At 43.0% G+C, this 15255-nt stretch overlaps 1 protein-coding gene across 1 annotated transcript in view; it reads right to left on the bottom strand.

The window, feature by feature from the left end:
- PLOD1 (procollagen-lysine, 2-oxoglutarate 5-dioxygenase 1) overlaps positions 1-11160 on the bottom strand; it is a gene marked incomplete at its 5' end in the record, with an annotated part of 12015 nt that extends 855 nt beyond the window's left edge. The window contains 17 exons of the mRNA XM_010016665.1: positions 213-338; positions 635-781; positions 1182-1286; positions 1655-1720; positions 2000-2113; positions 2611-2752; positions 3560-3685; positions 4126-4230; positions 4419-4540; positions 4808-4939; positions 5047-5148; positions 5480-5577; positions 6686-6749; positions 8447-8559; positions 9083-9246; positions 10471-10607; positions 11069-11160. Of these exons, the coding sequence (XP_010014967.1) occupies positions 213-338; positions 635-781; positions 1182-1286; positions 1655-1720; positions 2000-2113; positions 2611-2752; positions 3560-3685; positions 4126-4230; positions 4419-4540; positions 4808-4939; positions 5047-5148; positions 5480-5577; positions 6686-6749; positions 8447-8559; positions 9083-9246; positions 10471-10607; positions 11069-11160 (1955 nt within the window). The remainder of the gene's footprint in view (positions 1-212; positions 339-634; positions 782-1181; positions 1287-1654; positions 1721-1999; positions 2114-2610; positions 2753-3559; positions 3686-4125; positions 4231-4418; positions 4541-4807; positions 4940-5046; positions 5149-5479; positions 5578-6685; positions 6750-8446; positions 8560-9082; positions 9247-10470; positions 10608-11068) is intronic.
- Between the last annotated feature and the right edge of the window lie 4095 nt (positions 11161-15255).

Genomic DNA, 15255 nt, shown 5'->3' with positions numbered 1-15255 from the left:
GGAAAGAGTCTCTGCCTCCTCCTTGGAAACCTTCAGAAAATCTGTGAAGGTACTTGGAGAGTCTTCTGTGTTCTGATGCATTCAAAAATCTTTCTACCCTAGACAGTTATTACTTGGTATCCTTAGTGTGAAGCAGCCAGATGTGGATAAGAAAAGGGTTTCCAGCCGCCTGGAAGCTGTATTGCATTCTTGACACACTGGCACACACTTACCTCATAGTCTATCCCAACTTTGTTCAAAGCAATGTTAATGGTAAAGGTGGAAGCATCATGGTGGGGCACTAAAGAGGGCTGCTCGTCAGGTTTGTAGCGAACAACAAAGGCCAGCTCAAACTGAGTCTGCAGGAGAGAAGAACAAAGTGCACATCAGTTACAGGGCTATAACAGTCCATGGCTACTGAACTGCAGAGCAGGGTGTGATAAACTGCATCCTGCTGCTAACAGAGAAAGGTAACAATAAGGGAGGAGAATGTCATTAGGAAATCATGTATGTCCTGATGCATATACTTACATCATACTCAGGGTCAACTGGGAAACAATATGCAAACTGCTAGAGGATTCCAGCAGTCCTTTCAAAGTTGCAACTGGAGGAGGGGCTGATCTGAGCATGAGTTTTGATGCTAAGGCACACGTACCTTGGTATAGTATCCTGGGTACAGTTTCTCTGTGATGGGTGCAATATAGTCCAGAAGAAACTTATACCATTCTCTTTCAAAGCCAATTTGGTTCATGTGTATGTCAATAGTTGGGACATTCTCATATCCTCCTTGTATTCTGCTGTCCTGAAATAGAATCATGAAAATACCCATAAGGATGGGGACCTTGGACTTCAGGGGTGAAAAGCACTTGTTGCTGGTAACTACAAGTTAAGTGTTTATTGATCAGAATTTCCAGGATGGACAACTCATTTCAAGCAATAATTACAATCTAAGGTAAAAAATATTACCATCAGAAGGGCTAAACACTGTAGCTTCAGAGGATGCTAAAGAGGACTCAGGAAAATTAATTCACATTTAAGTACAGGGGCAAAATCAGAGTCAAATCAGGAACAAAATTGTATTACCTCCAGTTTCCTGGTTTAACTGTGAGGCCCAAGGCTTTCCTACAGGAGGCACTGCTGCCACCCAATACATATGAATGATGGTGTGACCCAGATATCAAAAAGCTCCCGCTTCTTCTTACCGTGTTGTCACCTGTGGACCACTGACCATAATGTTCCATTTCTTCCACCAGCTCATCACAGGCAATGTCAGTGAATATGGGGAACCAGTAAACATCTGGGCAGGGCTGCACAAAGTAGACAGGTGAGAACAGCAGAAACAAGGACAGGTGCTTGAGGTAAAAGGAGTAAGACTAAATCGACTGCAGATTGAGTCAGTTTAAGTGGAAAGTAAAATATTGAGGATAGAAATTTGTCTTCTGATGTATGTTGCCCCACTTCCACTTAAGACAGCTGGAGATGAACTTCTAGAAGAATGATTTGGCTCTAAAAATACTTTCAAAATCATGTTTCCTCTGGATTTGAAAGACTATGAGGTTGTGCTGAACTGTTATTCCCGAGTATGACAGCAGTGATGACTGTCATTCTCACAAATGTTTTCAGCATTGTCCTGATGATAATCTCCCATTCTGATGGATGAGTGATGTTTTCTTACCATTTCTACCAATTTCCCTTTCAGAGCCGCTGTGTAGTTTTCATGGATGTACTTTTCCCTCCAGTCCTGCAGTTAAAAGATAAGCAAACCAGTCATTTCTGTGGGGCATGGTTAAAGAGGCAACGAAAGGCCAGGCACTCAATGCAGCAGTTATTTCATAGGCTTTGAAAATCCAGACATTATGAATCACACAAACACTCTCTCTTTAAATTCTGTCACTATTCTTCTCGTCCCACCTGAGAGACATTATTACAAAGCCTGGACCTTCCTTGGTGAAGCTGGTCATGAAATCTTCACATGCCACATTGCTAAACCATGCTAAGCTGAGCGTTCAGGTTCTCTCACCTCAGGATTGCTGAATATTTGCCAAAGGTCATTGTGGAGGTGAGTTGTCTGGTAATTCTCCAGGGACAGTATGTGTCCAAACTGATGCCGATTTGTCAGGTACATGAAGACTCCCTGCAGGATAGAGGGAAAGAATCAAGACCTCACATTTCTGTGAGCCACTGTGAAATATAAGCACTAGACAGTTCTCCAATGCTGATGGCTCTGCCCAAGCTGTCAATTTACCCACTCTTTCTCCTATGGGCCTTCAACATGAGGAACTTTGAAAGGTTATAGACAGTAATCCTGTGCCTCTTGTCAGGCAGGCTTGGAAGCAGTGCAGAGCAGCTGCTGTGAGATTAGGTTCTTCCTTCTTACCCTGTCAAACTTATTTAGAACAGCCCTCAACAGGCCCAAGAACAAAACCGTTATCCATATTTAGTTGTCCCTGGCTCTGTGTAGTTTCACAGCAAGACAGAAATCCCACACGTTCCAAGCCTGAAGTGTATTGAATAGTGCCAGTTCATCCTGTCCCATGCCCCACAGAGCTGAATGCCTTGAAACTCCTTAATCCTGTCACCTCCACTCTGGCATGCAGTTCTCTCCTGGCAGCCTCTCTCTCCTCAACTGACCTGATTCCGAACATTGTGGCAGAAAGCCATGTCAGTATCCAGCTTGCCACTGTGGAAGAGATCTCCCTGGTCAAGCTCCGACCGCAGAACCTTAGCTTTAACCAGGTAAACGCTGCTGATGTAGGGAACGTTCCAAAGCCCACTGAAACACATAGATAGAAGAGCCAGACTTGAAATACTACTAAGACAGAAGCTGCTGGACTGGACAGGATGGCAGGCAGCACTGCAGTGTCAGCCAGGCTTGCCTAAATGGGCCAACTCAGAACAGTAGGGAGAAACCATACCAATAGGGATTGTCATTCCAGGAAAAATCACTTAGATTGCCCAGAGCTTTTAAGCTGCACAAATGTTAGTCCACTGTGAAAGCAATTAATTGACATTGTGTGGTTTTGCTGGGACATAATTAATGGCTTGAAACTCTTCCCAGAGAGATCAACATACTTTTTTCCAGTGATTTAAAAAAGTGAAGCAGCCAAAAGTGCATAAGCTGATTTCCAGCATTTATCACACATATAATAGCCTAGAAAATAAAGACATGGCCCCTCAAAAATATGAATGAGCCAACAATTGTGTTCTGTGAATATACCAATCAAGGATCATATGATATTTTATGAAGAGTATCTGACAAGGATCACACTAACTACAACTGACATAAGCAAGACAAAGTGATTTCAGCCGAGTCAGAACTCAAACCCTCACTCTGATCACAAGAAAATCTGTCTAAAGTACATTATCATCTCTACTCAGAGGAGAAGAGAGCAGGTTCCAAATGGGAGTAGAGACTTCTTTTCCTTTCCTATACACAAAGACATCTGTGCTCTCTGGTTCTTTGACATTAGCTGGTTTGATGAGAATGTGCTGCAGCAATGTAAATTCTTCAAATATAGAAATGTTTTACATCTGAGGAATTAGATGTAAAGAAGTAAAGAAGCTCTCTTTGCATACTCACACTCTTCGCCTTTGAACAATATCCACATAATCTTCTGAGCGGGCATAATAACCATCAGGGCTCAGTGCTCCCCAGAAATTTGACCACAGCTTCTCACGACGGCTTACCAGTGGGGCAATCACCAGCCTGTGAGCACAAAAGGAAAAGGAATTGCAGGACAGGATGTTACCACAGGAAGAAAAGGGAAAAATTTACAATCCACAGGACTGTAAGAGTTAGTCTCCCACACTTACAGAGCTGCTGCTTCTGTTAATTCTGTTGGAATAGAATCCCAGCTAAAAAAGGGCAAATACTGCCACAATCTCCTATCTAACTGTGCTCTGCAGCCGGTTTTCAAGAATCTGATTTGTTCTACCTCCTATATAAAGACAAAACTAGAGATTATTTACATCCACTGCCTAAAATCCAGGCATTACAACTACTGTAAAAAAAGACTAAATAAGAGGTTTTGTCTAATATTCTGACACAGTTCTCCTAGTGCTTTACATATCTCAGTGATGAAAGAGCTCACTGTATTCCTCATGTTAAAGATGACCAGTAAGGATTGCTCAGACCAAAGAACTCACTTGTTCTGCTCAATCAGGATCCTTAGAGTCTCTGTGTTCTTCAGAACTATCTCAGCATCCAGGCTAAAGTAATAGTCACAGTCAGGATCCTTTCTGCACAAATCCCTACAGACAAAGCACAAGAAGAGTCATAATGGGCATGAGGAGTTAATGTCAAGAAAATTGGAAAAAAAAGGAGCAACTGAAAGAAAAGAAGCATCCACTTGACAGTGATGATCCTCAGATAAAACAGACTGCCCCAGTGTGAACACAGGCTGACTCTGCCAGCCATCACGTATGGCCCCTTCACTTACATGCCCAAGTTACGTGCCTCAGCGTTCTCCACCTCATCATCTGGCCCAATCACTTTGACAGCGAGATATTCTTTGCCATGCTTTTTAACAAAAGAGTCCACCTGCATCAAGTGATGTTGTTCCTATGCCAAAAGAAAAATAAGGAAAAAGATGGGCTCATCCAAGGCTGCTCAGGCTCCTGTTCTCAAAAACGCCAAAGCAGACTAGCAACAGCTCTTCCCACTTCCACGTCTTTACAGCTGGATGGAGCTATCTTACAGGTGCCACTGCAGATTAAGTACTGGGATAACAGAGCCTGGAAGTCTAGTCAAAAGCTGCAAAGCTGCCTAGAGTACAGGAATACATTTTCCCCACATTTGCTAAGACTATCACAAGCCAACTTAACTTACATGGTTGTGAATGAAGAGCTGGATTCGTTGCTTTGGGTAATGAAGGTTACGAAGCCGCAGGAAAAACTGGGAAAGGAATGGGGTGGGCTGCTCGATGAAAATGCCAATGAGAATCATTGGCAATGCCTCATCCTACATTGAGTGAAAAGAGAGAAGTGGTGGCTCATGTATCACATCAGACACAGGAGATCCCATGGTAATTGTAAGACTTGAGAGCTTTGAATAGGCATCAGCCTTACCTTAAACCCCGTGAGGCTTCGCAGACCTTCATCACACACAGTGCAGCCAGTCTCAAATGTCCATATTTGAGGTATGTAGTTTCCCAGGTAGTTCAGCTGCAGCTGCAAAAGGCAATTTACCATGTTACACATTATAGGGCAGGGAAGCTTCTTTGCATCCACCTATTACGTAAGATCATATCTCATCAGAACCTCATTTACCCTTTTCTTGGACTAAAGAACCTGAAAAACATGACAGCCTGAGGGTCCAGTTACACACTAACCTTTGAACCAGACCCATCTTGTGATACAGACCTGGACCACTTGTTTTTCAAACATAAATGCATAGAGGGAAAGTTGGTATGTGGGAAGACAGTGACTTGATACACTCGAGCCTAAAGGGTTGCTTTGCAACAAATATATACCAAATCTTTCTCTCAGGACACCCACTTACCTTGGTGGGTCCATTTCCATGAATCATCACAGGCAGAGTGTCATATAACAAGTTTCTTGCTCTCACTCGCGAGTTTTCAAACTTCAGAACCACCTCATCTAGAAAGAACATTGCCATCATGTTACCAAAGGAGGGCTTTTAGTGGTAATTGGCAGCACAGTGCCTTGGTTCTACTGAACGCCTGCTGCAAGAAGAAAGTATGGACATTTATAACCACACACAAGTGGTTTAAGGGCTACAGACCATACCCAGAAAGGAGAAAAAATGTTCAGAATGATCCTGTGAAGTAACAGGAGGATGGCTGGGAAGTTGGACAAGAATCCAACTTGCTGGGCTGACACATACACCTTATACTGGGAGTTAGCAAAAACCACACTGAAACAGTCTTTCAAAATGGGCGTTTACAAACCCTACAGTGAGGAACAGCTACTGATGGCCAGGGAGGACTCAGGCCCATCCCACCTAAGCATTCTGAGCACGTGTTGTCTCTTTATCACCCCTGACAGAAGTCCACCCTCCCAGCAGACGTCATCCAAGACATCTTCCCAACACAACCACACAAAATCCTTTGGAAAACAGACTAGTACAGACCCAAGCTCCAGTCTGTACCTGAATACAGGAGCTAAAAACTACTGTGCCATTATAATTTGTTACCTGACTGGAATAAAGGTGGAATGGTGCAAGACTAAGAACTGAAAACAGTAGGCAGCAATGGCAGGAGAGTAAGTGAATCACTTTTGCCAGGACTAGCAAAATGAATTAATCAGTAGGTCAGGTCAGCAAGTGCTCACAGGCAGTATCTGCCTGCGTCTCATTTTCTATGGCATTCCAGACACAGTTCTGAAGTGGAAAGACAGGCAAGCCCCAGGCAGGGTTGTGTGTTATCACTTGCACTGAAAATCCGTCCCAGTTTCAATCCCCAAAGCTAATGCAATCTGACATGCTCGGAGATCAAAATGGTAGGGAGGTGTAAGATGGAAAACCTGACCTGCATTCCCCCAAGCCAAGAGGGAACTGCACTGAGAACCTAGTTGGTCACAGCGGAATTGCAAATAAATCCCAGAATTCTGGCAGAGGCTTTTTACTGAAGCTTGTTCCACAGGGACAGGAATTCCTGAAATTTAATCCCTTCAGCCACAACTTCATTTCTGGTGTCAACATGCAGTTGCATTCCGAGGAGAAACAAGATTCCTTCTTCCATCTCACCTAACGCTCCATTTAAGTTTTGGAAGATCCGACTTCTTTGGTCTAGACTGATGTTGATACTTTCCTTTAGAAGAATGAGATAAATAACCTGAATTAGAACACAAGTGGGCACCCATTCTTTACATGCAAGAGACCCTATGCTGAGCAAAGATATATTGCATTCCTATAAACACTTCCATACTCCAAGCTCTGAAGCCTAAAACACTCCCGGCTAACCCTCATTCTCACTTCAATCTGGGACAATTTGCCATCTTCTAAAACAATTTAAATGTATCAGGCAAACCCACGCAAACAAACATTTTAAGGCTGCTGTGCATGTGTCAATTATAACACGCAGCATACTAACGAAGTATACTTGCAGGACAGTCATATAAACCCCACCAGTAACGTGCAGGAATGCCAAGATAGCAAAGCCATCTGCTGTGAAGACAATTTCTCACCATATATCCAGAGGGCAAGTGTTATCCCAAGTGTTGCCCCACGTACTGATGTCAAACCAGAACACAGTAAGGACACAAGGCCAGTGTTGTGCAAACTTTGTTTTTACCCATTGCTGCAAGTCATACTCTGACTGGATTTCTGTCAGACTAAAATTCAGCTCTGACTTAGCAGAGTTCAGTGTCCCTCCAGGCATCTGTTAAGACTGATTACTGGGAAGGACAGCAGGGTGCTAACATCTGCTGTCTGAATGCCAAGTCCATGGAATTACTCAGCCTTTATGTGGCACAGGGCCAGTACTGCAGATGAGAACATCAAAGGAACTGGCCATGTTAAAATATCACGGGGCCATATTCAGATTAGGGGAAGTAGAAAAGTGCAGCTGTTCTGAATTTTTTTACCAGTTCTGCTGGTAAGAAAGTGCAGCTCCTTCCCTGATCAGCCTGAAAGCAGTTTCCTATTTTTAATGTTTCCTCCTGACTTTACTGTTACAGTTTGACTTCTCACGCATTTGTGGTGTCCCTCAGGGACAGACTGTGCTGCGTCATGCAGAACTGGGCAGGGACAACAGAAGCAGAATCACCCTGTGAGCTGGATGATTTGGCCAGTGCAGCATGCAGTGCTGAATGGCAATGCTGCTTTCAGGGTCCATCCCAGGCTTCTGGATGAGGTTACATGGCATGCTACATAGGCTGACGTAGATTCTGCTGGCCAGGATCTGGAGGTGTTTGCTGAAGGCAGTGCAGACTCTCTGTTCCAGCAGGACTACCCACTGTGACATCCACAGTCCCCATCCTGTGGATCAACAGTCGCTAAAAGGCTGTGAACCTTTGTCCTTTCATCACCTCAAATCTACTCAGGCCTCATCTGACTCTTTACCTAAAAGCTGCTCTAGTGCTAGGTTGGATATATCTAAGTCAGCACTATGCTCTGCAGGGGACAAGTCCGGGTTTCACATCCCCTGGGAGGAGGCTGGTTAGTTCTGTCACACTCTATAGCTTTAAACATCAGCACATACAGATACTGGCATGAGTTTCCAGTAAAACATGTTTTAAGACATCTACCATCACAGTCACATTTTAAGTCTACAGATAAAACCTCTACTAACAGAACAAGGGGGTAGTGCCTAGAATGCAAGTCTTCAGAAGGGAAATAAGTAACTAGACACACTACTGGCCTTTTCCATGTAAGGATGCCAGAGCAGTAATTAAGAGTCAATATATACGTGATTTACTTCTTTTACTGTCAACAGGGATACTGTATAGAGGATTAACAGCAACACTCAGATAACTCCTCCTCATCCCAAAATCTAGCCACACCTACTCTTTTTTCTGGATCCAAGAAGATATTTGTATAGAAGAGCTGGTCACTGTCATCATCCTGTCCTTTCCACTCCTCCACAAGTTTCTTCAGGTTTGGAGCATAACCTATGAAGCCTGTGGGAATAAGTAGGAAGAAATGCTTCAACCCATACAACTTAAAAAAGGAAGTACTCCTGTATACACAGCCTTTCACACACTCTTCTCACCTCTTTCAAACAAAGTCTCACTCCGCTCAGTGTTGTTGCTGAGATACATGAACTTTCAGCAAAGGCATGTACAGACTGCGCTTACCTACACAGACAGGGTCAGGTACAGCCTGCGCTGCCCTACACAGACAGGATCAAACCTGCCATCTTCAGCATCAGCAAAGCTCAGATACCCCCACCCTGAATGACACATCTCACTGAAAAGGGATAGGGAGCAGGTTCCTATCCTCTGTGGGCAATTCATAACTATGTCCCTTTTGTAGGTAAAAGACAAGAGCATTGTTAGTCTTTCCATTACGGCCAGATATGCACAGGGCTTCAGTTTGTACCATCTTCTACACAGATGTTTTCCACACCTGGTCCCTTGCAACTTCTAAAAGGAATAAGAAGCTGAGAGGGGTTCTCAACTGAAGGAATGTTCTGTGTCTTACCTCCGGAACCCAGGAAGCGCTTTCCATCTCGCACCTGAGGGTACTTGGCTTCCAGCTTTCTGTCAGGATAGATGTAGTTCTCTGCTGAGAAGACCACCTTGCTCTTGGCTTGTTTGAACTTCTTCAGCAGTTCTGTGGGGCCCGAAGCAAAGAGTACATCATAGCTAAAGACAGACAAGAAAGGGACAGAAAGGAATGGAGTCAGAAAAACACGTCAGTGTGACAAGTTTCTAGGAACAGCTAATTCTTTAGGAATCCCTTCACTTTAATTCCGCTTCACAGTGTTAAATTTTTTTCTCATAATTATAGCTAATTAAAGTGCAATTTTATTCATAGAGTGGAAGAAGATACTTTCCACTGCAGAAGATCCCGAACTGGCTTGGGGCAACTTATGCCCACTCTTATTTTCACAAAGTTTTCACTGATGATAAAAACAAATCTTCCAAGCTGCAAAACATATTGATCTCTTCTTGCCTTTCCCCCATTTGGAACTGTGAAGCCCTGGTGCCTTCACTGTTTGTAACAACTTATTGGAAGAAGAATTGCTCTGCCATTTCTTCCTAGATTAAAGAAACCCACAGGTTTTTTTTACATCTCCTGGTATCCAGCCACTCTCCACTGAGCTGCCCTGCAAATCTTCAGGAGGAACCAATGCTGGACACCAGTCACTGGATGCTGCAGTCCAGCTGCTGTCTCTTCAGTACTGGTTGGAACTGACTAATTCCCAGGCAATGCTCCCAGAATGAGACTTGCATTTTCTGCAAGACAATTCGTATACTTCAAACTCATTTTGCTGAGTAAAGAAGTTACTCATTCCAGAGATTAATCATCCCAACTTCTCTAAACACACGTAGATGCTCAGAGCTGCAAAAAAGATACCTCCCTGCCATGGGAGCTAGAAACAGATACACAGATCCTAGCCCTGCCTGTTGCTGTGCCTATGAAAAGACACTGAGACTCCAAACTGTCCTTTTCCCTCTTCACATCTCTCTGGCAGACTAACTCTTGGCTCCCAGGATTGTGCTGCAGCCTGCCTTACCTTATAAAACAAATAGTTCTGGTAAGAAAGGCCTGCCTGGATTCACAGAAATTGTCTGTTCTTTCTCTGCAGACAAAGGCAGCCAAGTTCCACCGTGGCAGAAACAGGTATAATGCTATCAACTCTATGCCAGAGTTGGAAACAGCCTATTCTGATCAGACCTTCCCAGCTGCCACGGATACAGCTCTGAGCAACACTCAGGCAACTGCAGAGAACTCGGGTAAAAAACCCCAGAGGTCTGGGCGCACCTTCCAAAAGCAATCTACTTCACAGTGAATTTCTTCTTAGTAAGAACCTGTCCCAACAGCCTTATGATTCAGTTCATGGCAAATACTTTCCAACCCATTACCTGTCTATGAAAAGGATGATCAAGTCTTCCTTATCCACATACTGCTTCAAAGCTGATTTCAAGAGACGGACCTTCTGCCCTCCTCCTGCTGGCTTCTTGTCATCTCCACCCTTCCACTCCTCATCCAGCCCCAGCACCTGAAGAATAACAAACAGAAGGTCTTAACTGAACAGGTCATTTTCCCAGCAAGACTCACAGGAAAGGACCAGAACCCACAACCTTACTAATCCTGATAACTCCCAGTGCAGATCCCAACAAAAAACCTTCCAGAATCAGGACAGATGAACTAGGTATATTCACTAGCCTTTGAACCATTCTCTGGGATGGACAGAGTAACGTGTAGCACAGTAACAAACTGCTCTCAGCAACAGGGACAGGAGCACAAACTGTACTGTGTGTTTTGGCACTGCAATGGAAAAGTGCCATGGGGCTCCCTCGAGCAGGAGTTACAGATCTCACTCATGACAGAATAAAGGACTGGGCAGAAATGCCCCAGTCACAGTATTTTGTGGCTTCTATTTAATCACTTTGTGGCCAAGTCTTATTCCACACTTCAAAATTCCCTCTGCCCAAGCACCATGGAGGCTGATGCCATCACCTGGATTTTGTAGTTGAAGAATTGGGCTGATCTTCTGAAGCGCTGGAAGCCCTCAGTCTGCTTGGTGGCAACAGTAAGAACCAGCAGGTTTTCTGCATACAGAAGAAAGCACAAGAGACAAATTCAACTTGTTTTCACAACCAGCTGTTCCATACCTGATGAGGAGGCTTTACTATCAATACTGAGCCAAAGTAGGGATCAGTAATCTTAGAGGTACTTGACAGACATGACAAAGAGAAGTCAAAATCCAACCACTGAGAAGCAAAGTGACCTTCCTAGTACATTCTTTATGTGGATCATGAATCCAGCAATAGAATCCAGGAGTCCCAACTTTTGCACAGAGTCACTGCTGTTGAAGGACACAGGTCACATCTGTTCTATTTGACATTGGCAGATGTTCATTTGAAATCAGGCAAGGGAGGTAGCCAAGCTGTGGAGCTCCCACATCCTGCTGAGAAGCAAACACGCTGCTTGCACCTCACCCGATTATCTCTATACTGTACAATGTTAAGCACTATAGGTATTCCCACTGCCCACAAAGCTTCAACCTCAGGAAGAAAACCAGCTTCAAATCCTGCTTATCTGCTGCCTGGATTTTCTTGCAACCAACTCAAAGAAAGAATGGATGTAGCCAATGTTTTATTGAAGGAACTGTCATAAGGGACAGAATGTGGCAAAGATGCTCTCAGATTTCAGTGTGTGATTGAAGAACTCAAAACTAATTGCAGCACAAGCAAGACTGTTCTTTTGCAGTAGAGACCAGAACTTGGTCCTGGGTATAAAATGAAAGATTATGTAAAGATACAATTTCATTGCCTGAATTATGAGCTAGAAAAAGAAAATACAATGTACTAAGTGTTTTTTTTGCCCTGCTATAGAAAGCTACAATTCTCTTCTGTCACACAGAGTATGAAGAATTAAACCTGAAGATAAAATATAGACCTACTACAAAATGCCCATTTGGAAGTCATCCATTTAGTGCAATTGGCTTCCTGTTCCCCACAGAGATGCTCTTCTGTCACTCAGCATTGACTGGGTGCAGGGAAGACCAAAATTAGCCTGAATGTTATTACCCCCTCTCCATGGCTGTTCCAATTTTCTATTGCATTCCTGAGGTGTTTTCCAGACTTTTTTCATATATACACAAACGTGAATTTAATTCTGCCGTAACTTTCATTTACATGAACTTGCTTTTCATTTCCAGTTCCTTAAAAACTTCAGCTAAATCCTGAAGTTCTCTTTCAGAAGTTTCTCCCCTGAAATGTTTTTTCATGTGGAAGCTCTGGTTTATTCATTGTAATGATTAAATGCTAAACTTCATCTTAAAATTCTGCTAAAGTAGAAATATGTATAGGCTCTGGCAACAGTGCCTAAATGCAAATCCTGGCCATCTGACTTTAACATCAGAAAATACCTGGAAAACTGGAAGTACATTTTCTTGGCTTGAGCAGACTTCTTTTGAAACAATGATTTCTTTTCAATGGATGTAGCAGATGAATCTTCCTAGTGTACCCAAATTGATATTCTGCCTGATCTTAGAGATGAAGGATCTAGATAGACCTGGCAAAGGTAGCAAAAGTGAAAAATAAGTGTAAGACTCCAAGTTAGGAAGAAAGAGGATATTCCCAAGGAAATTCCTAAAATCCTTCACCTGCATTAGAAGAAGAAAGCAGATTGGGAACAGTCAACAGAAAGTCAGCTAAGGTTGTATTTTGTTAGACACACAGAGAAAGGACAAATGAAAGAATATGAATCCTGCAGTTTTTAAAGGCAGATTCTCAGAGGTATGAAGTGCATTCACAGTGCAGCTCCTCCAGCACACTCCAGTTCCTTGTGTCCTGTCCAGTCAGAGGGTGTAAACAAGTAAGTAAAATATATATATATCCTCAGGAAATACGTTAAAGCCAGTGAAGTTTCTAGCCATACAGTGGCATGCACAAAACCACGGCAGCTTTATTAGACAGCTCTGAGCTCATGGTTTCTGAGAAGCTGAAGCTCATACTGCCAACAAAGAGGGAGGCAAATGTGGGCTTGCTGGAGAGGAATGTATCTGACTAGATATCAAATTCTAGTACCTGAAAAGAGAGGAGAAAGCACATGATAATGATAAAAGAAGGCAAGAAAGGAAAAGAGCCTGGCTATACAATTATTTCACCCTGAATTCTCAGACATCTCAAATTAAATAGGTCCCTAATTCATTTTCATGCCACCAGCCCACGAAAGCAAACAACTGTTTATGATATGCCTGCCAGAAGTTTGTGGGAGGAGAGGTGAAAGCTAAAGGCTCACATGGATGAACAGGAAGCGGTGTCCTGTTTCTAAGACAGAAAACATTTTACCCTGCAGCACGTAAACTCACTGGAGCATAAAAAGCCAGCACAGAGAAAATGATCCTCCCCAGCAGAATTCCAAGTTACAGATTCCCTTTTCATTACTGGTCTGTGGGGGCAGGACTGCGAGAGATATTAAGCTCAGTTTTCTGTTCTGAGAAATCTCTGCAGTAGCGAGAGCTTTCCATCCCAAGAGACATTCCTTCAGTCCAGTACTAGAAGCTTGTGCTGAGCTACACTGCCTCCACTCCTTCTTTAACCCTTTTTTCTCTTTCTCAAAGATGTTGCTGAACATTGGTGCAGTTGACAAGTATCTCAGAGCCAGAGCAGTAAAGCCTTTTATTTACAGTATCACATGTAGGCATTTTAAAACTTCCAAAAGCACTTTTATGCCTCCCTGTTTTCCATGTCACAGATACTTTTCAGATGTAGAAATGGTTCTGTTAAGCTGGGCCTCCTGTGCCCAGAGACTCCTTGGGCAGACAATTAGAAATCATATAACTGGCAAGGCTGCAGAACAGGAACACAGTGTGGTTAACAAAGCAAACATTGGACTAGGAAGCAGGGGAGATGGGCTGTACTGCTAGCTCTGCTATGCAATAAGAAGCCAATCACGCTTTCCCTCTGTAGAATTATAATCTTTTCCATCTGTAGAATGATAATAGAGGGCATTTATCACTTTTGTGAAGGATTTTGAGCACTATAGATGAACAGGACCCTGTAGGGACAAAGCACTGGAACAGGGACTCCTATCAGTATCACTTTTTACAGCAAGTGAAAATCTGTGACAAGGTGAGTTCAGTAACAAAAGATTTTAGAGTTACTTAATCCTGCTCTGACTCTACAAGGAAAGCACAGACGCAGCTGCATTTTAGGACAAGGAATGAATTTATCCCTAGGCTGTGCTTTGGGAAATCTCACTGTACCACTTCCTGTTCAGACAGTATCCCAAGAAAACACCATTAATACAGGGATCAAATAGAAAAAAATGGTGCATAATTTAGTAGTGGACAACATAATCTCTGTATTAAGTTCACGTTTACTGAAGGTTGGGCTTTTTTAAGATTCAGTTAGCTACAAATAACTATGCTTAGAGCTTTTGCAGAGATCTAAAAGAACATATAAGAGATAATATCATCATTCTCACATTACTCTGGGGAAGCTGAGGCACAGAAAAGGTATGGCATTTCTTCTTCGAGCCATGCCAGAATGCGGTTAATTCCAAATCCCTCTTCCTAACCAACAGACCTCATGCTCTTTTCCCAGCACCCCGTTTACTATCTCTAGTCTGCTCTAAAGCCTTACTAAAAACATGGAAGACTTGGGGTGTGTAAGGAAGGCAGGATAGCACAGAGAGATTAACTTCTTACTTATATTTGTTTAATAGTTATCCTAAACACTACTGAAATGGTTTTGCTTTACTTAGGCCACTATAGTTAAAGAACTTCCAACACTCCATAGATACACATTAACTGTATTACTATTAAATAATATAAATAATAAAGGTAACTATACCTGAATCACATATTGTGAAGGGAAATAATCTAGTTAACAAGATGAAATCTCCTCATCACTTCTCTAATGAAGACAGAGATAATAATCCAAACTTCTTGGCAGAGCAACAGTACATGAACCTCTTTGTCAGCCTGGCTGACATCCTGCAGCTGCCCTAATCCTCTACTGCTCTCCCAGCTACTCTTCAGAGCATCTACCCACTGTTTACATAGAGATAGACTTGTGTTATTTTAGGAGCATACCGGATCCCAGGTCACAGTGTGGCCAGTCCAGGATCAAATGCTCTCTGTTACCTAATTCTTGAACTGTGGAAGTTCAAGAGGAGAAAGCTGACCCAAGTGG

The sequence above is a fragment of the Nestor notabilis genome, unplaced genomic scaffold, assembly GCF_000696875.1.
Source record: "Nestor notabilis isolate BGI_N333 unplaced genomic scaffold, ASM69687v1 scaffold36046, whole genome shotgun sequence".
NCBI classification, from domain to species: Eukaryota; Metazoa; Chordata; class Aves; order Psittaciformes; family Psittacidae; genus Nestor; species Nestor notabilis.
Note: the sequence above shows the minus strand (reverse complement) of the source record. Positions and strands in the feature narration are given on the sequence as shown.